At 42.2% G+C, this 23,498-nt stretch overlaps 1 protein-coding gene across 3 annotated transcripts in view; it reads left to right on the forward strand.

Annotated features, from left to right (window-relative positions):
* akap6 (A kinase (PRKA) anchor protein 6) overlaps positions 1–23,498 on the forward strand; it is a 193,083-nt gene that overhangs the window by 40,655 nt on the left and 128,930 nt on the right. For 2 of the 3 annotated variants that reach the window (XM_071498843.1, XM_071498844.1), the window contains exons 6-13: positions 5,414–5,523; positions 6,168–6,309; positions 6,526–7,179; positions 7,484–7,840; positions 8,396–8,539; positions 8,629–8,772; positions 8,878–9,141; positions 20,460–20,582. In XM_071498843.1, coding sequence (XP_071354944.1) covers positions 5,414–5,523; positions 6,168–6,309; positions 6,526–7,179; positions 7,484–7,840; positions 8,396–8,539; positions 8,629–8,772; positions 8,878–9,141; positions 20,460–20,582 — 1,938 coding nt within the window. The remainder of the gene's footprint in view (positions 1–5,413; positions 5,524–6,167; positions 6,310–6,525; positions 7,180–7,483; positions 7,841–8,395; positions 8,540–8,628; positions 8,773–8,877; positions 9,142–20,459; positions 20,583–23,498) is intronic. The other variant, XM_071498845.1, reaches the window with a different exon arrangement.

A 23,498-nucleotide genomic window follows, 5' to 3' on the forward strand; every position in this document is an offset into this window, starting at 1 on the left:
TAACTAAACAGATTCAGATTTTTAAACTTGTTGATGTTTAAGAAGAAAACGACGTGAAAAGGTAAGAATCTCTGCTTTTGTTCTCTGACCTCTGACCTGCTCAGCGCTGGCTGCTGTGAATTTCATTGAAGGTTGTTTTTGCCCAAATGAAGAGAGTAAAACTCAAAGGGTGCTTGATTGTCTGAATGATACTTCACTCATCAGAAAATAAAATATGAATTTCTCAGTTTGAGAGAAGTTCCTGCTGGTGAAATCACGAGGAGCTTTGGTGATGCAGTTTAACTTGAATCCCACGTGAGCCGTTAGTTTGTGGCGGGAGAGCACCAACAAGGAGGAAGAGAAGCTTCAGATTTAAATATTATGTTTGTTACTAAATGAACTGAACACTGAATTAGAGAAATCATCGAAGTCACAGCGAAACAGCATTTAAACTTTGTTTTTCTTCTGCAACAGGAAAAGTTTGTTAGGGATAGAATTTAACTTTTTTTAAAATCTTTTTCTATTCAGGAATTTAAGTTTTAAAACAGATAAATCTTTTGTGGCAAATCAGTTTATAAAAGAGGATTTTAAAAGTTTATTTATTGCTCTTTATTACGATGTTCACACTCTAATCTGGGATGTGCAGTCTTCTACCATTCAAAAGTTATGGATTTTTAATGTAAAAGAGCACAACAATCAGGGAGTCATTTTGATCTTACTGTGAGTTTGAACAGAGGAGTGTCACAGAATTTAAAGTGAGTAGCAGACACGTGGTCATGTAAACACCTGAAGAAGAAGAAGAGGCAGCTTCTCCTTCCTGATGATTTCCCTCCAACTTTACCAGGATTTGAATGAGTCTGAAGTTCATCAGCTGAAAGGTTAAAATCAAAACTCATCCAGCTGAATTTGAACCCACACGGTGAAAGATTAGTAAAATATTGATTGATATAGTAGTTTTCAAAATAAAAGAGAGTGATCAAAGGAAAGCAGTATGTAGAACAAGAATCTGAGATTTGGTTTAAAAATCAGCAATCTTTGAAATAAACTAAATATAGAAGCTAAAATTATTTAAATCAGTTATGGTGTGTTTTTGCTTGGTTTCTTGGTTTTGCTCAAAGCTGCCAAACGTTTTTTCCTGCTCAACTAATCAGACATTAGTGTTTTTAGTTGTTGTTCATGTGGTGTCTGCCTCTTCTCCTCCTCCACACGTTTACACAGGACTGATCCAGAAGCGTCCAGAGTTCAAGTCGTTTGACTTTCCAGTAGATGAGAAACAGTTGCAGAGCATCGCCTATGAACGCAACCTGAGGCCAAACGACAGAGTTTGGAGTCTTTTCGCAGAAGCTACCACTTTGAAAAAAAATGACTGTAACATAGTCTTTGTATCGCAGCAGCGGGTCTCGGCTGTCTTTGAAGCCGCTTAATTTGAATACTCCAGGGGGAGAAGAAACACAGAGTATTTGATCTCCAAGGTAAAACACGCTGCGCTGATGGGCTGAAGAGGAGGAGTTGAAGGTTATTAGATCGAATGGGTCTGGATGAGGCCGAGCTGTCGTGGGCGGTTTGAATGCGGCCGCTCTGAAGCTCTTGATGTTGGCGGTGATGAGGGCGAGACGCGATTGGAGCTGAAGCCCGAGTCGACTTGCTTCAGATAGATTTTAGGCAATTAGAAACCCTGCTGAACGTGTGGACTCTGTGATTGACAGGTCATGTCTTCACTCTACGTGACTGGGGTGCTGGAAAATGTGTGTGAGTGAGTGCGTTTCTTAGAATCTTTGTATTAGCAAGATGGTATATCTCTAAATCTCACACACACTCACAGGGGCTTATACAGACACACGCTTGGGGCATATGAGCCCTTCAGAGTTAATCAACAAAAGTGAAATGCTGAGATGCCTCTGAAGTTCTTCCTCGGTTTGTTCCCTGACTGAGTTTAACCTGCCACACGATTGCGACGCGTTCATCAGTTTTGTTTTACGCCTCCCACGTGACTCGCAGAGGGCTGGACAGTGTGGACAAAAAACATTAGTTTGGGGATTTTTTTCTGCAAAAAAAAAAAAAATTAAAACTTTGAAATGTCTTTTTCAGGACTTAACGTGCAAAAACAGACCTGTACCACCATATTATAAAAATACAGGTTACAGGGCTTCCAGTGCCAGATGCCTCAACTAAACACAGCAGGGAAGTCTGCACCTGCTCCTCCTGTTTGTGATTTCATGATTTCAGCTTTTTAGATGAAAACTTTGTCAGCAAACACAGACAGAGAGAATAGATCAGTCAGTTTTCCCTCTTTTAGATGTGACTGTTAAATTCACTATGAGATCAGCTACCTGGAGCCAGGAGACACCTGGAGTCACGACAGGTGTGCCTGTGCTGGAACTCACACCTCACTTTAATGGACTGTTGTGAGACAAGACAGCTGATGTAACCAGCTGTCATTACTTTTTGATTGAGAGCAACTTTGATTTTTCCTGATTTTTCAGAAAGAGGACGTTTTGTGCAAATGGTGCGAAAACAAAAGTTTGAATTAATGGACTTGGAATCGATAAATCACACATTACAAATAATTCCTAACAAGATTTAAAGGTCCCATATTTTACACTTCTCCGGTGTTTTATCTGAAGTGTTGATATCTATAAAGGTATAGAGTAATATTTAGTCTTGTTGAACTTCATGTTTTTGTTGTATTTAAGAAATTTTTATTAGGAAATTAACAGATGAATCATTACTTGTCCTTCAGAAATATACACTAGTACCCTGATGTACACACATACTTGTACAACATATGTACACACACACACCCACACACACACACACACACACACACACACACACGGCTGGCTCTCATTAGCTCCCAGCAGTCTGACTGGACTGAAGATCTTCTAACAAATGACTTCAGATGGAAACGACAGACTTGGTGTTAATTCAGTCAGATGGTGCCTCTGTTAAGCGCTGTGTGTGTGTGTGTGTGTGTCTGTATTAGCATTTGAAAGCTGTGTGTGAATTATTGAAGCATCTGAAAGACACCGGTGACATTTTCACCGCTGTTTCAGAATGACATGACAACGCTTTGATGATGAAACTGATTGTGTGTGTGTGTGTGTGTGTGTGTGTGTGTGTGTGTGTGTGTGTGTGTGTTAACATAGAGTTCAAGTTCATTATGTGTAGACAAGGGGACTCTATATACATGTAAGAATTTGTGTATGCACAGTATGGAGGTATGAAGAGTACATTTTTGTTTGTTTTTGTTGTGCGTCAGGTTTTCTGTGTGTGTGTGTGTGTGTGTTAACTGCACTCCCTCCTCCTTTGGGATGCTCTTGATCTCCCAGCGGGATGTTTTTGATGGAGCAGTGTCGTCCCCTCAGAGCTGTGGGTTCAGTTGTGAGATAAAGGGGTTTTATAAACCACACACTTTACACCAGATATACTGATTGAGAAAGACACAACGAGATCTCAGTGATGACTTCAGGAGTGTGACTACAGCTACAGAAACATCATCTTCCTCATCACTTCTACCAATGAGAACGAGTCCTTTCTTGGAATGGACTCAGTGTGCTTCTTTGGGAGTTTATCACAATCCCTTTTGTTTTGTTGCTCTCAGGCTCTTCATTACAAGGAGGACTGATCAGTGTAGTTTAATGTCATGTACTAACATAAAAATTTTAAAGTTCTCATATAGTCTAAAGGTAGATGTCCATGTGTTTGTGATTATAAAGCAGGTCTAGGTTCTATATTAATACTGTGAAAGTATCAAAGCCTCAGTCCACAGAGAAATGCACACAGCCTGTACTCAGAAACTGAGCCTTAAAACCAGCCGTCAGGACTTCTGGAACTTTGTGATGTCACAACAAAGCAGTCACCACTCTTTGTCATGCCCCAAGCCCCAAGACTTCCAGTTAAATCTGTCAGACACATGTGGGCCAGAGTCGGGTCATGCTTGGTCATTTGGAACATGGCCAAGCGTGGTGACACTCAGGCTCTTTCAGCCTGCCTCAGCTGGCCACCTGTACCACACAGGTGACACGATGAGCTCTGTGCACTCTGCTGAGTGTACCTGAGTGCGCACACCCACGTTGACTCCATTGCAGGCGGTGCGCTCCAGCAGGGCAGCAGCCCCTCTTACAGTAGTGATGAGTTTATTTTGGAGCGGTGCTCAGCAGGTCACGCCGTTAGCCAAGCTAGCATGAGCTGAGCTGGCAGCGTGTGTGACCTACATTCTCACATGCCAGGCGGCAGCAGCGGAGCTGGAGGTGTTGTGTTGTTCAGGCAGGTCACCATGGAGCAGCTTGGTGATTCAGCGAAGTATCTTGACGATGATTTGAATCCAGGGCACCTGCTTTTTCAAAGGGCGTCTAATTTTAGTTTGAACGAGTTTAGTTCATGTGCAAAGAAACAACACGTGAGTGAAATAATAAAAATGAATAAAAGAGATTTATCACTGATAAAGCCTAGTTTTAATTATAATATTCTGTTGACATTTTAATATCAGGATCACATAAAGGCTCTCTTTTCCTATTTTGTGGACGTCACCTGTATTTTAAGTGTTGATCTCCATCAGAAGATATATTCATGGTTTTAAGAACCAAAAACCATCTCAGTGTAGTTTTACATCTCCTCCCTCAGGCTTCTCTCTGGAGCTCTAGTAACAACAGGTCAGTCAGCCAATCAGAATAGAGGATCTGAGACTCTCTAATAAAAATATAGCAGATTTCAGGGACACTTGGAGAAACCAAATCCTGCAAGGCTGGTTTTAAGGCTCAGTTTCTGAATACAGGCTGTGTGCATTTCTCTGTGGACTGAGGCTTTGATACTTTCAAGGTATTAATATAGAACCTAGACCTGCTTTATAATCACAAACACATGGACATCTACCTTTAGACTACATGGACCTTTTAAGTTGTCATTTATTTGATTTTCAATTGTGCAGGTGTACCTAATAAAGTGGCTACTGAGTGCACTCTAAAGGTTCAACATGAGAGTAAACTGACTGTCTTGCAGCCACTGTTATTTTTGCTCAGTGCTCCCCTACTGGAGACTGTCTGTCTGTCTGTCTGTGTGGTTTTACAGCATCTGAATTTAGTATGGTAACATCAGTCAGTAATACATGTTATAGAGCCCTGACAGAGAAGCAGGACGTGTTGTCTATGTTTTCACATATAAACCTGGAACTGATGCCACATGAAACTGACTCATGTTTAAAAGTGGAAACGTGACGTTGCTCATCTTCATCAGTTCTGCTTTTTCCTGCTGTACTCTGCTCATGTTTTATGTTCTCCACTGGCTTTTATACATTCATACTGTCATGCACACTGCTGGAACAGGGATCAGGTGGGGTTTTCTTACTCATTATTTTTTGACATTTGTATCACTTTTGAAAATTAGCTCATCTTTTTTGTGCACCTGTGTGTTTGTGTGTGTGTGTGTGTTGCTTCAGGACATCTGTGAGGACATCTCAGACCATGTGGAGCAGATTCACGCCCTGTTGGAGACTGAGTTCTCCCTGAAACTGCTGTCCTACTCTGTCAACATCATCGTCGACATCAGGTGAGTCTCCACAACATGACATGAGACTTGCTCTCTGTTTTGAATGGTGCTTATCGTGCTTTCATATATTCCAGCACTGCTGCTGTTTTATCTGATACTTCACGTATATGTTAATAGTTTCTTGTGGGTTTATTGTTGTCACCTTTATGTCTAATGTGGATCTTTAAATCTCCTTGACTTCAACAAAAAATACTCTAAAAGAAATACAAAGTACTTATTTAGTTTTTGTTGTGCAATTGTTTTGTTTTGTATGTTAATAACATGTTCACACTTCAACTTGAGCAATAATTTTTGAATGAAACTAGTAACTGAATCGATTGAATATCTTCTCGCTATAAATGCTGTTGCTCTATAAGCTACGTCACCACACTTTCCCGTTTGGTCCTGTCATCATTACTACGGCCACTAGATGTCGCTTAGCAACAAAACCTAACTGTGGGTCATAATAACCTGCTGACAGACGACCTATGGGCTCGTTTCTTAAGGACAGTCTCGATTATAAAGTAAAAGTTTAAATATTTTTATGAGAGGAGCTCCATGAACACGTCCACACTGCAAAGCTGTTCAGAGACTGAACAGTCAGGTCTGATAGCAAACCGATATCTTATCAATAATCGCTGTTGTGGATGTGTCTTGTGGATCAGGACGGTGCAGCTGCTGTGGCACCAGCTGAGAGTGTCGGTCCTCGTCCTGAAGGAACGTCTGCTGCAGGGTCTGCAGGACTCCAACGGAAACTACACCCGCCAGACTGACATCCTGCAGGCCTTCAGCCAGGACCAGCACCAGGTAACACACACACACACACACATATACATGCACACACACACACACACACACACACACACACACACACACCCACACACACACACCCATATAGCTTGTGTTGATGATTTTAAAATGAATCTGTTTATGTCATAAGAAGCAGCCTGAACCTCACTGACCTCCATCATCAGTGACAGAACGAAACAGCCGATATTAAAGTGATGAGTTCTTCCTCTCCAGACTCGTCTGGACGCTCTGACGGAGGTGGACGACTGTGGTCAGCTGACCATTCGCTGCAGCCAGGACTACTTCTCTCTAGACTGCGGAATCACCGCCTTTGAGCTGAGTGACTACAGCCCGAGTGACGATCCCGAGGCCCGGGGAACGGAGCCGGATACCCAGGACGCTCCCGAGGAGCAGGATCAGGAGCTTGATCAAGCCCCAGAACCAAATCCAGAGCTGGGGTCAGTGGAGAGGGAGGGACCTTGCCCCTCAAACTCAGAACTCCATAACAGTTTACCTGAACTCACCACGCCCGGTGACCAAACAAACCACAACCATTGTCTGTCACTTTTACCCACAATGCAATGCGGCATGCCCCACCACAGTGAAAGTGCGAAGCGCCCACTGCAGGGTGTGAGCCACAGCACCGAGGTGTCGCCCACTCAGCCGTCGCTCCCCAAGAGAGCTGCCCTGTTCTCAGACAGAAGAACCAGGGTGGAGGACTCAAGGGGAGGCCTGGGAAAGGTCAGCCCGCTCTCTGGGCTCCAGTTCCAGGCCGAGCTGAGCCGAAGCACCCCCTCTCTCATGGATCCTCCAGACCGCTCCAAGTTCTGGTTGGAACTGGACTCGGTTTATCCAGAAAACGTTTCACAGTCCTATGAGAGCCTGCAGGTTTGTGCTCTTCATTTTTCTAAACACTGAACACTCAGTCAAATTTTTAATTTACTGATAGATTTAACTGCAGTTGCTTCATTTCATTTTAGTACCAGACTGCTAAACAGGAAGTGGTAGAAACCAATCTGGATTAGTAGAGTTGGAAACAGAGCAGAAGGGAACAATGTTTTAATATACACAAAACTAGATATTTTTATATTCTTATTATCACTTCACCACTGATTAGGTTTGATAATCTGTACTCTCTGCCATCTTTATTGAACCAGAACAGCCTTAACCTGCCTTCCCTTCAACTAAACAGGTCATGAATGGTCGAAACCTGCAGAAAAACCATGTGAGCTCCAGACACAGTGGACGCTCCGAGGGGCGTCTACATAGACTGCTGTCCGAGCAGAGGAGCTCATCTGCGGCCGGACCTACTGCCGACGGCCCCCCGCCTCTTCAGGACCCGGTGTCTCAGGATGAAACATCAAAACAAATGGACAGGAGGCAGACGGAGACACACACACACAGCGAGGGGGACTCTGACTTCTCGTTGCCCTCCCCCATGAGGGAGCAGGTCCTCTCCTCAGACATGGAGGCATCTGGGGAGGAATCAGACACCCGACCACCTCCCGGCAAGACGGCAGTGTGGATTGTGAAGCACCAGGGGCAGAAGGTGATGGTTTATTTGGGCTTTGTCTGGAAGAGCTGATGCTGTTTTAAAAGTGTGTTTTTGTGAGTGAGAGGGGCGCACACAGGTTTTAGATAGACAACAACAGATTTGTGCATCAGGTTGGATTTCTTTTACTGAAATGATGAAATCAATCAAATTTATTGGATGTTTTTGGTTTCAGGAGATAATTTTTATTTTAGTTTATTGATGTTTTGAAGCAGTGACAAATGTCTTAATATCCCAGGATCTTTAAAGGACCATTCACATGTATCTCAACATGTATTTAAATCATTTGAAAAGGTGTCAAACGCCCAGTGAGACTTGACTGATGTAAATTTAACATTAAGTTTAACTGATTTACATCCGTAATGGATCTCTAAAAAACCTTTACCTACATAGAATATCATCAGGCTTTAAATCAAAATCAAAATCTGATCAAGAATCACTTTTGGTAATCAACAACACCAGTGTTTACTCTGACTTTCATGCAGCCATTTTCCGTCTACAGTGTGTCAGATAATCTCTTATTAACTGGGTACATCCTCCGTTCTTCTCCAGCAGGGGGCCCAAGTTTCATCTAAAGCTAGTCCAGACCGGGAGCACTGGTACGGGTCAGAAGAGTTCCTGGCTCTCCCGGCTCAGCTCCGTAAGACTGAGGTTCTCGCTATGAAGCTGGAAAGTCTGGCTCCGTCCATCCCACTGGTCAGTCCACAGTTTAGATTAACTTTCTTATTTCTGCATCTGATCATATGAAAAGATGTTGTTGTTGAACCTTTAACGTTCTCCTGCAGCGACCTGGTGACTCCACCCAGGAGGCTCTGCAGGATGTGGATGACTGGGATTTGACGGAGCTCAACTCAGACTGGGACGTAGGGGACAACGTGAGCAGTGTAGGAGAGAGTGGGGACGACGGTCCTTCTCCTCTGCCACCGCTGGTACACAACAACATATCTCATCCTTTCATTAGTTTGTCTCTATAAATTCTGACAAACACTTGTTGATCACACCCTCATGACCTTCTCCCACCCTCCTTCCCTCAGCTTCCTTACAGACGGAACCTGGTCAGCCGCTTCAGTCCCACCTCCTCCAGCGATATAGCGCCCTCGGTGGGTGAGAGCATAGAGTCTGGCCCCTTAAGCGACCTGCAGTCTGAAGAGGATGATGAGGGGCGGAGGTCTGCGGACAGCCACCTGCAGCCGACGGCGCCTCTGGTGGATGGACGTGGAGGCGTGTCCATGGTGCAGCAGCTGCTGGAGGACATTCAGAGTCAGAACAAAGACCCCGATATCTGGAGAAAGATCGAGGTATGGACAGTCTTTGTCTCTTTCTCTCTGTTGTCATGGTTCATCTCATTCTTCTGACAGGTAGCATGTAGTCTGGGTGAGTTAGTCTGCCTCGACTACAAACAAGTCTCCAGACTAAATCATGACGGTTGCCCACCCCTACTCTCTCACAGCACAATGCGATATCGCCCTGTTTCTTTCATGTTGGTCATCTTCACGCAGTGTGAACCCACCATTACAGGATAAGACGCTGACCATGAACTGCAGTGTTAGAGTCCAACCTTTGTTGCATCTCTCTCTCCTTAGTTTCCTGTCATCTCTCTACTGCTGTCAGTAAAAGAGCTTCTGTGAGAGAGCTTCCACTAAAGGTAGCAACTACTCTTCCTGGGGTCCTGCAATTAAATATTACATCAAAATTCAAGCAATAATATAAAATCCAAAACAAAAGTAACAAGAAAATAACAAAAACAAACAACATTAAAAAAAGTAATATAGATAATAACAACAAGTACCCAACAGGCCATAAAACATTTCACACAGCTCAAAAGCAATAGTAAGTACCACTAAAACAGCACATACAGTGACTGAAAAAAAAAGAATAAAATGTTCTTGCAGGAGCTGGACGTCACTTGAAACCTCTAACTGGACACCTGTTTTAGGTGTTTTAGCCATCGCTGGCGTTAGCATGTTTCTGCAGAGAGAAATTCCTGCACAGGTTGAACCAAAATCACCACAACACTGACGCCTCTCTTCCCTCACTGCAGCTCTTTTGATGGATTGGAGGTCTGGTATCGGATCGTCCCGTGGTCCCGTTAATTCATCACCTCACTTCTAAAGGTCACGTTTGATTGGCAGGCGGATTATTGATGAGACTGCATGGTGAACTAATCAGTCATATCTGTCATATTGAATATGGTGAAATGTCAATAGCTCTGGGGATTCGTCCTCCTCACGGCTGCTCATTTAATTAGCGCTATAAAGAAGCTCTGCTGCCTCTAATATTTTTTATTGTTTTTTTCTACTCAGATGACTTCACTCCCTCTCCTTTATTGCGTTGATATTCTATCCTTACCTTTTACTTCCCCAGAAACATTTTACTTTGCTGCTGTAACATCCCAGTTTCCCCCTGGGGATCAATGAAGTTCAGCATTTCTGTCTTATCTGGTGTTAGCTGGGGTCAGGGGCCCGCAGACAGAATCAGACCGCCGTAATATGATTATCACTGAGGATATTTGAAGATCCAGTCCATGAATTAAAGGCCCAGTCTATGTGAGGGGACGTCCTTAGAACTGGAGATCAGTGAAGTGGAAGTTTGTGGGTCAATCCCGCATCAAACTGTGTCCTTCATACTCCAAGATTCAAATTAGATCCTCTGCATTAATATTCAGAATTAATGATGGTTTGACTGATGAAATGTCAAAGCTGTCCCCTGCTCTGTCTCCACTCTGTTCTTTCGAAATAGTCTGAGTCCAGGCGGGGGAAACGTTTCCTTTGCCTGGAGCATGTTGTTAGTTTAGGCAAGTTGATAGAATCATAATATCATCTATAAGACTGGTTCATCATTAGAAAACAAGATGTAGGTAGACCAGGTCTTCCACTAATCAGAGGGTCAATGGTCCGATCCCTGGATTCTCCAGTTGAAGTGTCCTTGGGCAAGATACTGAACCCTAAATTAGCCGGGATTCCTGTCCCATCAGTGTATGGGTGGGATGTATGTATGTGTGAGTGAATGGGTGAATGTGGCTTCCATTGTAAAGTGCTTTGAATATTTAATATGACTTGACAAGCTTCATATAAGTGCAGTATGTTTACAGCACAACTCTTGGTGGAAGGCCCAACGATTCAAATTATATATACAGTTGGATTTGATGGTCCAGGTCCTGGTCTTTGAGGGAACGCTAAAAGAATCAAAGCCACAATGAGGATTCTGCGAGGAGGGTGCGCTCTGAACACCTGCATGAAAATGGAAAATGGATGTTTCTGGTCATCTTGCAGCCTAACGGCTGATGAATGGGTCTGGATGATGCAGCTGATGCTCTGTTCACATTTACAGAACGTCACACGAGTGTTGAAAGCTGTGGATCACATGGAGATTAGCAGAGCGTCCTTTCCTCTCCACTTCACCGTCTTATTACTGGTTATTATTAATTTAAGCCTGATTATTATTTTATTGAAGCCTTAAACGTGCTCATTCTCATTTTCTTGGATTCTGAAAGAAGTTCAATTATTCTTCTTAGGATATTTCAGGAAAAGCTGGTGAGATACAAAACTGTTCATTCTGCGTTTCACCTTCCCCCTCATCTGAAACAACAAACATCATGTCTGGCACTAAACCAGTGTGGGGGCAAACAGCTCAACCACAAGCAAAATGTTTCTTTCCTTCGTGAAAATCAGTGTCTCAATTTGGTCGGGTGGGGCCAGACATTTTGCTCCTACCCTTGCGGAATACCCTGAACGCCACAGACCCAATAAGTATCTATATTCCCCGGCACGTTCAGGGCCATGTGCAGCTTCCCCTGAATCATTCAGACCCCCTCTGGCACCCAGTGTGAGTTCATGTGGTTTGTGTAAAACAAAGAAAAGAAAAAAAAAAAGTTAGCCTCGTTAAATGCCAAAATGTAAAGTACTCAGTGTGGAGTTAATATATATACAGATGCAGTGTGAGCTAGAAAGACTGGTCTTAAATTACTGTCTTATAAAATATTTAAGTCCAAATGAGCATTAACAGGAAGTGAACATTCAAAAAAAAAAAAACACACAAATCCTGAATTATAAAAAAAAAAAAACTGTCAGGAATTATGCTCTGCTGTCTCGCACATGACACGTTGTGTTAACCATGCACACACACACACACACACACACACACACACTCACTCTCTCCTCGTTCCTCTCTGCTCCTGGGTAATTAGCTGATTAGCTGCTTAATTAGCAGCATGTAATCATGGCGATGGATGAGCTGCCTAATTGAGGAAGTGAAGAGAGGAGAAGAGTCGTCTCAGTGTGGAGGATGACATTCTGTGTCTCCGCAGAGAGTCTCCGCTGAATACAAGCCAGCAGAATGAGATAGAAAGAAAAATCATCCATCCAGGGAGGAGAAAGTGAGGAGAGATCACTGCTGGAGCAGAAATGAATCAAATTCAGGAGCAGGGAAGAATATGATCTGTCGAGGAACTCTTGTATCCCCGGGGGAGATGGACTCGGTCGTGTTTGGTGCTGGAGTCGAGTAGATTTGATTGGAGTAGAGCAGAGTAGAAAGTAATAGAATCTCATGTCTGAGCTGGTCTCTTTATAGGAGAAGAAATCGGTTACGTTTCCTGCCAGTTGAATACATCAACATTTCATTTTTAAACCAGAGCTGAAGTAGATTTAGCTGCTAAACTGAGTCGTATCATAATCTCTCCACAATGAAGCTGTGTGATCTTAAAAAGTAATTTAAGACTATATTCACTATTTTGAGTTTTCATACGTGTTGTTTCATGGCTCCAGTATGTAGTATTCATCCTTTGCTTTTTTCCAGAGAAAATAATTCTGTCCTTTTAACAAAACAATACTCAGTGAAAAGTCTGTAAGCTTGCCTTGTATTCCAGGCTCTTGAAGTGTAAAGCAGCTTCATGTTAGCTCTTCATCTGTACTGGATCTTAACTCAGTTTTGAACAGGGTGTTAAGTCACCCTTTAAAGGGTTGATTCCCCCAAATTACAAGAGAAAACAAACAAAGAACAAAAAATCTGTGACATCTCTTGTGGTTTCTGCCTCCACCTCAGCACAATGAAGATGAAAGGACTTTACTTTGCGGTGCTAACAGCTCTGAAACTTTACATTTCCAATAACACCACGACGAGGCTAAGCTCAAGCCTGCTGGAAAACCAGAAATGCTGCTGGATTATAAAATAATGCCCATTAGCATTTTGATGACGTCATTGTGTCATATTGGCGTTCTACCTAGTGTCAGCTGTTACTCTGCTGTAATGATGAAAACCACTGACAGTGAGTTCTGTGGATCGTCCACACTAACACGTACAACTGTTTCTAGAAAGACATGGATGTATCAACATATGAAGTGAACTGTATCTGTTACCACAGCGTCTGTATTGACTCACAATGACCTTGACAGGACACAGGACGCCACTGATTGGATGCAGCGTACCCTCTCTTAAAGGTTCAGTGTCTACAACAAACTTTATTTGTTTTAAGAGATAATCACAAACACTTGGTTTTCTTGTTTTATGAGACCTTCTCTGTTTATTTCTGTGTCTTACTTCTTCATGCTGCCTTTGCTGTCGGACATGAATATTTTATCCAAGACTTTTTTTCTCTCCCCCTTTGACCGTCTAGACGCTGCTGTCTCGACCTTGACCTCCTCATTGTTTGCGATGTTGGGTACATAATTTGCGTCCACATCACGTAAATCTGTGGCTTGTTTCATGAAAGTTTATGAGACCAACAGAGGAAATATACATACACCGAAATCCAGAGTTTCTAATTGTGCTGTATGGGCCGCGGTGCCTGAGGCACATTGAAATTCCCTGAAAGCAGAAGAGAAGCAGCCGGAGAAACAGTCCATCAGTTAGATAAGTGTCCTACACGTCATGTGATCACATTGTATGTGCTGTCTGGGCCGGCGTCGGCGTCCTCAGTGTGAGGTGTCTGTGTGTTTGGCGGCTCTGCGGCACGCCGGCCTATCTGCGAGCAGTGGGAGACAGACAGACAACAGACTCACATCAACACTTGTCTGATTGGCCCGGCGGGAGGGCGGGGACGCCCACCGACAGCAGAGAGGATAGGAAAATAAGAGAGAGGTGGAGGAGGAGGGGTGTTATTTTTTCCTTTAGTGTTTCTATAGATAAACAGGTTAAGGATGAGGTAAAGGTAAAGCAGGAAATTAAGACATACACTGATGCAGAAAGAACATTTGTTTGCAGAGTTTTACAGTGGAGTCTGCAAAACATCTAAAAGTTTATCAGAAACCTTTTGTTTTCAAACTTTATTCACTGACTGGGTCATCATCATCATCATCATCATCATCATCATCTTCATCTTCAAACTTTATTTTCTCAATGAAGTGTGACCCTCATTTTCAATGATGCCAAGATCACATAAGCAGAAAGAAAACAAACCACTGAAAACACTTACATTTAAAAACATTAAGATGTAAAAGAATTAAAAGCATATTTCTAAGTTGTCCCCATATTAACGATATTTGATATTTGAAGTGTGTTGTACTGTGTTTTACTCCATGTAAAATTATTCACATATATACGGCTAATAGCTGATTGAAGAGATTTAAAAACATTTTCAGCAATGGTGATGTCAACTATTCAGGGTTTTAGAAAGCAGATAAAGATGTTAATGTATTAAACAGTTGGTAACTGAGATCTGGAGTTGTGTATCTCATAAAACAACTGATGTCAGACTAAAGGTTCCATATTTTCCACTTTTCCAGTGTTTTATTTGAAGTGTTGATATATTTGTGGTTTAAAGAACCAAAAACCAGACTCTCTAATAAAAATATAGCAGATTTAAGGTAAACACTCAGAGAAACTAAATCCTGCAAGATTGGATGGTGGGTCCAGGTGGGCGGGGCTTGGGGCGTAGCTGAGAGCCATGACTGCTTTGTTGTGACATCACAAAGTTCCAGAAGTCCTGACAGCTGGTTTTAAGGCTCAGTTTCTGAATACAGGCTGTGTGCATTTCTCTGTGGACTGAGGCTTTGATACTTTCACAGTATTAATATAGAACCTAGACCTGCTTTATAATCACAAACACATGGACATCTACCTTTAGACTGTGTGGAGCTTTAAAGTATGTCATCTATGGAGTGCACTAAAACTCTCCACAGATGTCAGACACTCTTTAAAGTAAAGAAGCCTCCACATTTTGTTGTGAGTCATGCTGTGGCTCTAAGGATAGTCGGTTGTCAGTTGGTCTAGCATTGTCATTGTGAGCATGTCTGTGTGCCGATGTTAGCACAGCTGCGACTGAACAGCATCACAGAGCAGCTGGCACGGATGTAGACTCGTGTTGTTTATGCTGTACATTATTATATTTATATTAAATCCCATTGGGCCCCTTTTTGTTGATTTTGGGTAACACTGACACTGTCAACATCGTAGTTTGCCACTCATCCATATTTTTGTGCAGTGTTTTAGTGCAGTTGCTCCTCATTCACTAACAAGAAGATAAGACATTTAAAGAAGATGCAGAAGACACTGGAATCTGTCAAGTTTTCTTAGGACAAAAGTAAATTACCTGAAAAAAAACCACATTTTTTTTCAACTTGTTTTGTTAATTATTACAATTTTAAAGGTGTGGTTTTGCTCTATCTCACAAGTCCAAACATCAAACAGTCGCATGAGCTATCATCCAGAAGGTGTGTGTGTGTGTGTGTGTGTGTGTGTGTGTGTGTGTGTGTGTGTGTGTGTGTGTGTGTGTGTGTGTGTGTGTGTGTGTGTGTGTGAGAGATTGATGACATTAACATTGTGAAGCTTTAGAGATGACTCTATCCCCACGGCGACAGACAGCTGGTAGTGGAGGGGTCTCCCAGGGACGATCTTAGATGCAGTCAGGTGTGACGGACGGTCTCTCTCTCTCTCTCTCTCTCTCTCTCTCTCTCTCTCTCTCTCTCTCTCTCTCTCTCTCTCTCTACACGCACCCTTTCACTCTTTCAGCATCACTTTGCTCTTCAGTGGAAAGCCAAGTTACAAAATAATTAAAAACACACAAAATGAAATTCATAGCAGAGAAATATATAATGTTGTTCGACACCAGCGCTCCGCAGAGGCAGCTGCCTCGTCCAGATTCAACCCAGAAATCAGCTGCACAGGTTCCATGTTTCCCATTAAAAATCATTTTAATGAATTTCTAATCAAACTTTCATCCCCTTGAGTTCTTTCATTGCGGCCCAGCAGTGCACAGTGTTTGGTGTGACATGTTCACGTAGGCAAACTAATAACTTAGCCTGCCTTGGAAATTAGCTGTTTCACCCCCCTAAAAAATGTTTGTGGAACCCGGCACACAAAATTTATCATTTTAAATTTTGTTTCGGTCTTTACCTTTGCCAGGTACTGAAATGTTCACTGAATCATTCAAAAGCTGGCAGCCTATAGCAAATCCATTAGCTCACTGCTAACTGCTAGCATGATAATAATGCTAACATGAGAGCTGAAGGAGAAAGTAACGTTTAAGTGAAGACAAATACAGTGTGTCTGCTTTGAACAGATTACAGCATCGACGCTGTGACTTCTCTGGACTTCAATAAACTCTGAGGAGGCCTCAAGTGAGGACTTTAATTATATTAAAATAAAGCCACCTCCTTCCATTGTTTGTACTCTGCATTTATTGGTGATTAATGATTAACTAGTATTTTCTATTTCAGTTTGAGAATTTACGGTAATGAGATTATTCAACTGTGAGATTATAAACATCTGAACACGCAGAGCTGCTCTCACTTTGTATAAAACCCTGATATTGGGTTTGTCTTGTGCTTCCGCTGCACACAAATCACAACTATTGGCTGAAACATATTAATCATTGGAGCCAAACGTCGTCTGTCGGGAGTTTGAGTCCAGATCCATCAGCATCGTCCTTCAGAAAGCCCCGTCAGCTGAACGGTAATTATCCAGTGGTGAAGAGCTGAACCACAGGAGGAAGAGATGAAGCAGATATCAGAGCGGTTATCCAGGCGGCAGAGGATCAGATCAGGCGTTTCGGCTCCCAGCAGGCCTTTCTGCCCCTCAGGAGCCTCACTGGTTTAGAGACATCAAAGCGGCTGTGAGCAGCCCAGTGCATGCTGGTCGATATCCAAACCAACGCCGCTCCCTCTGCTGCTGTTCACGCCCACATCCTCTTCCTCCTCTGTCCTTCTCTTTTTCTCACTTATTCACCTCGTTTCTCCTCTTCATCTCATCACACATCTTCATCCTCATTTTCTCTCATTAATCTGTTCATCTCCTTCACTCCTTCACGTCTTTATATGCTTGTGTTTCCTTTCCTTTCCTTTCCTTTCCTTTCCTTTCCTTTCCTTGTATCTTCTTTCTTTTCCTTTCCTTTCCTTACCTATCATCCTCTTCCTCCTACACCCCCCCCTTCCTCCTTCCCCCTTTCTTCCTCTCCTCTCCTCCTCTCATCAATACTTTTGATTTCCATCTCTCCTCCATAACGAGTGGCAGAGAGATGGACGGACTCATATCGATGTTTTTTTAAATTCTTTTAAGGGTCACGGTTGTAATTAACATACCGCCGCTCAATCGGTCAAGGTTTGTATCTCACGCACACACACACACACACACACACCTAAATACTGTACACAAACACACAGACACCAATGAAGCATATAAGGTGTACACAACACACAGATTTTATCATTACAGCCGAGCAGACACACCTATCCTTATATGAAGACACACACACACACACACACACGTTGAGATTCGACATGGCGATTTGTAGGCAGGGTGTAAGCGTGAGGATGCTCACATGTGGCAGCTCGAGTCGTTTCCATCAGATTTACCTCCTTCACTCTGCCATTAGTTTTCTGGATGGCTCTCAGTGAAAGATACAAAAACAACACTCGATGTATAAAATATTAGAATAGTCTCCTCGATGATCTGCAGTCACAGTTACACTTGTTATTCAGACTGGATGTTTGACGTCTGACTGGAGAGAATGAATTTTAGAGCCCATGTTGCTGAACGTCTTCAGTTTTATGTAAATCACTTTGCCGTTCTCTCCCTCCCTCCCTCGCGCGCTCTCCCTCTCCGTCTCCGTCTGGTTCTCGTATGTTCTCTGCAGCTGGATTGAGTCCAGACTGCATGAAATTCAGGCTGCGGCTCCACGCTGACCTTCGTTGTGGTCGTGTTCTCGGTGCCTTCTCTCTGTGGAGGTGTCTGTGCCTGCAGCGGTCCACCTGAAACCACAGACTGCTGGAATATACATTAGGTGCAACCTTAACAGTCTGCAAATGCTGACTTTAAAAACTTTATTATCCATTATTATACAAGTCATCAAGACTGTTGTAGTTTTCGTCAGTGGAGAAAATTGCTCCAACAAATGTGCACGTATAAAAGACAGTAAAAAAATAAAAATAAATAAATACACAAACTGAGTTTTCTAAATTTAGCAGTAAATACCTTGTAATTGTGCTTAAACTATACATTCATCACTTCATTCATCTGTTTTTCAGAGAATCTGAGCACTTTAACTTCATTGTCCCATTCAAATTGATTTATTTCTGAATTTAACATCACTTGTGCTGGTCAGTCATTTGAATCCTAATATTTCATAACTGTACAGATAATTTACTGTACAGGACTGAGCTATTAATCCAAAAATTATCAATATCACAATATGGCCAAGTGTGGTATCCAAATCGCAGGAGCTGCAGTTGAAGGTAAAATGTGTCACAACACACTTTTTATAAAGGTAATATTTTATGATTGCGATAGCGTAGCTACGCCTCAGCCTACAAATCAAATCCTACAGATTTAGAGGAACGTGCTTGTTTGATATAGACCTCAACAAAAATAACTATCAATATTTTTTGTATGTTTTACCATTCACACTAAAATCCTGACTCATATCGCAATTCCAATATATTTCTTTTTGCATACTGTTGAGCCCTAATACAGATTTAAAAAATGTAATTCAGCCGTCAGTACATTTCTTTCAAGAGAGATTTAAGAGTCTAAGAAAATCAGATAAAACAATTGATGATAGTCCGTCATACAATTGGCTAGAAAAAACAGATGTAGAGTCTAAAAAGGGACGACAGCAGCAACACAAGCAGAAAAATACTCAAACAAAACAATTAACAATATGATACAGTTGCGTAGGAATGGGTGGAGGTTTTATCGTGTTCTTAAGATGATGCACAGAATAAATTGGACAACTTGAAGCAGGTGTCGGTTTTCATATCGAACTCTGGACAGACTGTGGGTGCAAACTCTCTTAAAATTCATTGATCTTCTCTTCAGCTGCTGCCTCCTCTTCCTCACCTCCACCTCCCTTCTTTAAATGTTCCTCTTCTTCTTCTTCACCTCCATCTCTCCGCCACGACTGCAGGTTTAAACTCCTCCTTTACGCCGTCTCCACTGCTCCTCCTCAGGAGTGAAATGGATGTAGCGACAGAAATCAATAGCGGATCAGATCAAGTTTCTCCCAGTCCTCTGATTCTTCCAACATTTTACAAAACCAAACAGAGGAGAAGAAGAAGAAGAAGAAGAAGAGACAGCTCCTCTGTTGATCTTGTATAACTGAACATTATTGAAGCTCCTGTCTGACTCTCTTAAATTGGATCAGTTAAGTTCCAGGTTTTCAGATCTGGTCCCGTCTCTCCCTGAGTCCTCCTCAGAGCCAGCAGGTGGCAGTAGCTCTCCACCGAGCGACGAGCCGTCGTCTTCTCCCTCTGTTGTTTTCTTCCTCTCTGTCCATCTGTCTGTGTGCTCTCATGAAGGGCAGCCTGCCAGAGATGGAGACATACATGTTCAACTCTCCTCCAGTGTCATTTACACCGCTCCGTCTTTTTGGTTTCATTCCCTCGCTTTATCTCTTCATCTTTATCTTTTCACTTATTTTCTTGTTATTGTTTCTCTTTCTCTTTCTCTTGCACCTGAATCGTTCTCTTTCTCTCCTCCTTCTCTTATCATTTGTCTTTTAATAGCTGTGTTCATGTTTTCATTTCTTTTCCTCTATTTTTTCTTCCTTTTCAGTCCTTTTCCTTCTTCCATTTATTTTTCCTGTTTGCAGCATTCTTCCCTGCATTGTTCACGTGTCCAACTGCCTCTTGTATAACTGTCTTTTCATCTACTTTTCCCTCTTTCTCTCTCTCTCTCACTTCATCTCTTTATTCCCATCTTTCTCTATCTTTCACTCCTTTATTTTTATAAATCTGCTCTCGTTCCTCTGATCTTCTGCCTCTGTGTCTCTTTTCTCTCTCTGTTTATCCTAATGTGTGTTTACCTGTTACGTCCTGCGGGTCTTGATTTTGTTCTTTCTGTCCTTGAATTAATTCACCTGGAATCCAGCTTCTCCTCTCCTCTCCTCTCCTCTCCTCTCCTCTCCTCTCCTCTCCTCTCCTCTCCTCTCCTCTCCTCTCCTCTCCTCCTACCTTGTTTTCTTCAGTTACCTGTTGGATATTTATTTCTTTTATATGTTTTTCCTTCGACTATCTCTTTTTGCTCCTCGTTCTCTCCTCCCTGTTTCCTCTGCAGTGTTTTGTGCGTATTGTGTTGTTTTGATGTGAGTTCAGTCGGCTCTGGATAGTAGTGGTTATTCATATTAATATATAATATGAATTTTTTCTCTCTCTTTCTCTCTGTGTCTCTGTGCCTCTCTCGTCCCCAGTGCTTCGTGCAGCAGTTGGACGGGTTCATCTCGTGGCTGCAGGAGGCGTTGGACAGCACGGAGAACTGGACTCAGCCCAGACAGGAGCTGGACTGCCTGAGGGTGTACCTGGACACACACCTGGTGAGAGCACACACATATACACAGTTTTTTACACTATACTTATGAGTACCCTCACTGACACAAAGCCCCCAGGTCACACACACACACACACAACCACACACACACTCAGAGAACAAGCCGCTGCTCAGAGACAGTTCAGCTTCATGCAGATTCGCTCTGACAACCTGCCGCTCGTTCTGATTCGCTCAGTAGCTCATAGTGTGAAACAGCTGATTGTTGTGGTCAGCTGAGGAGGACCAAGTACACCGCCTGATTACTGGAGTCACAGTACTGATCTTCCTGGTCAAACATTACTTGAATACAGGTGAAGGTTGTGGACTTAGATTTGTACTTCAGTTAAAGTCCTGGAGTACTTTTTTTTTTCTTTTTTGTTTTTGTTTTTTTTTACATTTTTAAGTCAACACATTGTTGTATTGTTCCACATTTACAGAACTATCTGACTGACTGTAGAACCTGGAGAATAAACAGCTTGTAGACTATGATACAAAGAAATTATCATAAAAAAATACTAATAGTTAAAAGAAAATGTGTTCCTCTAACTAAAAGCTCTGCTTCAAATTAAGAGTACTTCATAAGGAAAAGTACAACATTTTTCTTTAAGTGTGGTGGAGTAAAAGAAAATTCAAGTAAAAAAAAATTCAAGTAAAGAATAGGATGAATATACTGAAGCACAGTACTCAAATAAATGTACTTCATTCTAGCCTCCCAGTCCTTTACAATAATGCTTTAACCAGCTGCTGCAACATAAAAAAGAAAAACGCTCCAGTGCTTCATTCTCTGTCAGCATCTTGGCAACACAAAAAAATAACTGTCCAGTTACGAGCCCGACACCACACACGCCCAGAAGCTTCAGTTCTGTGACAGAAAGAGAGTGTTTTCATTTTCAGTGTGTGTCCTAATGTCCTCACAAAGATACAAGTACAACAGCACAAACACACACACACACACACACACACACACGCACTGTCAAGCTCATATACAATTAAATATAAATGTACATAATTACTATGTGCAAACACATCTATAGACAAATTGCACACACTGTTGTATGAACATACATTTGCATACATACATTTAGATACATGCATATCAATGTGTCCATGTGCCACACACACACAGAGCTACACACACACAGTTACATACACACACACACACCTGTGGTGCTCCACCTACCGCTGTTTCCTGTTTGTCGACTTTGTGATAAACACAGATTCTTCTCTAAGAGAAACTCCGTCACTCGCCTGGAGTCTCACTCGTGTTGTTTTTATCATCGTGATAAACGCTTCAGGTTCAGATTCAGATCCATTAACTCCATGTTAATATGTATGTAGCACAGATAGCACAACACAATGAAGACACACACACTCACACACACACACACACACACACCGCCACGGGGCAGGAGTAGAGCAGAATGTGAAGGAGTGTTAAACCTAATTTCACTGCTCAAGAACATTTAGTGTGTTTTCAGACCTGGAAATCACTGCTCTCCTGTAGCACATGACGTGATGACTCTCTGTAACATGTCATGTGATCAGATCACTGTCAGTCATCCCCTCTTTATATGCAAAATACTTTTATTAAAGTCAAATCAGATGAAAGAAAAACTGTAGTCATGTCATCAAAGGAACAAAAGTGCTCGAGAGCTCCTGAATGTACCAACTACATTTTTCCTCATCAACATCATTCATGCTGTTTTCCAGGCTTTACAGATAATAACAATAATAATAATAATAATAATAATAATAATAATAATAATAATAATAATAATAATAATAATGTGGATTCTGTGTAATTCTCTAAAGCAAAGGCCTCATCAGGTTTTATAGAACAAACTGAGTTCACATTTCACTGGTGGTATTTTTTGAATATGAAAATGTGACTGGAGCTCAGTGGAACAGCTGAACTCTGAGCGCAGGATAACAGAAGTAGATCTAGTGGAGGTCAAAGGTCAGAATTAACTGCGCTCTGTAAACACACAGTGATGATGTTGACGACGAGGGATGAACACACACACACACACACACACACACACACACACACACACACACACACACACACACACACACACACACACACACACACACACACAGGCTCTTCTCATCTTCACTGCTTTTATCCTGGTTCCTCTCTTTCTGTTCCAATTTGTTTTCATCTGCTTCTCTTTGTCTTCTTCCTTCTGTTTCTCTCTCACTTTATTTCTCTTCCCATTTTATCTGTTTGTTCTTCTTTGACCATCTGCCCTCCTCTCTCTCTCTTTTCTTTCTTCCCTTCTTTTGTCTTCTTTGTCTCCCTCCCTTTATCTCACGTCTTCATTTCTTTATTAGAAAAAACTCAAACACCTCCCTGTGTCTCTAATTTACACACACGCTCTGAAACCATCGAGCGCCTATAGATCAGTGAGTGCTGCATCACTGTATATGATGCACACACGCACACACACAGATGAGAAGCACTTTGGCAATTACTCACACTCTTTATGGCAAACATATGGGCTTCACACACACTTACACACACATATACAACCACATACACACAGTGGAGCAGTCATCACAGTACAAAGAAACGAGACACGAACACACACACACACAAACTGTTTGTATTTGCATTTAAGTGTACAAATGCAAACATATATGCACAATAGTAGGTATGTGGTTTTAGCTGCACACACACACACACACACACACACACACACACACACACACACACACACAGAGGTGCTATTTGCATACATTTGCATGTTCCTAGACAGATTTCTAAATCAACATCTCCATATTCGTCCCTGCAGAACAGCATCATGCACACAGACCCACACACACACACACACACACACACACACACACACACAGACCCACACACACACACCCACACACACACACACACACACACACACACACACTCAGCAAGTTGTCTCAT

The sequence above is a fragment of the Trachinotus anak genome, unplaced genomic scaffold, assembly GCF_046630095.1.
Source record: "Trachinotus anak isolate AG129_WGS33_773 ecotype Australia unplaced genomic scaffold, CSIRO_AGI_Tana_v1 ptg000015l, whole genome shotgun sequence".
Classification (NCBI taxonomy): Eukaryota; Metazoa; Chordata; class Actinopteri; order Carangiformes; family Carangidae; genus Trachinotus; species Trachinotus anak.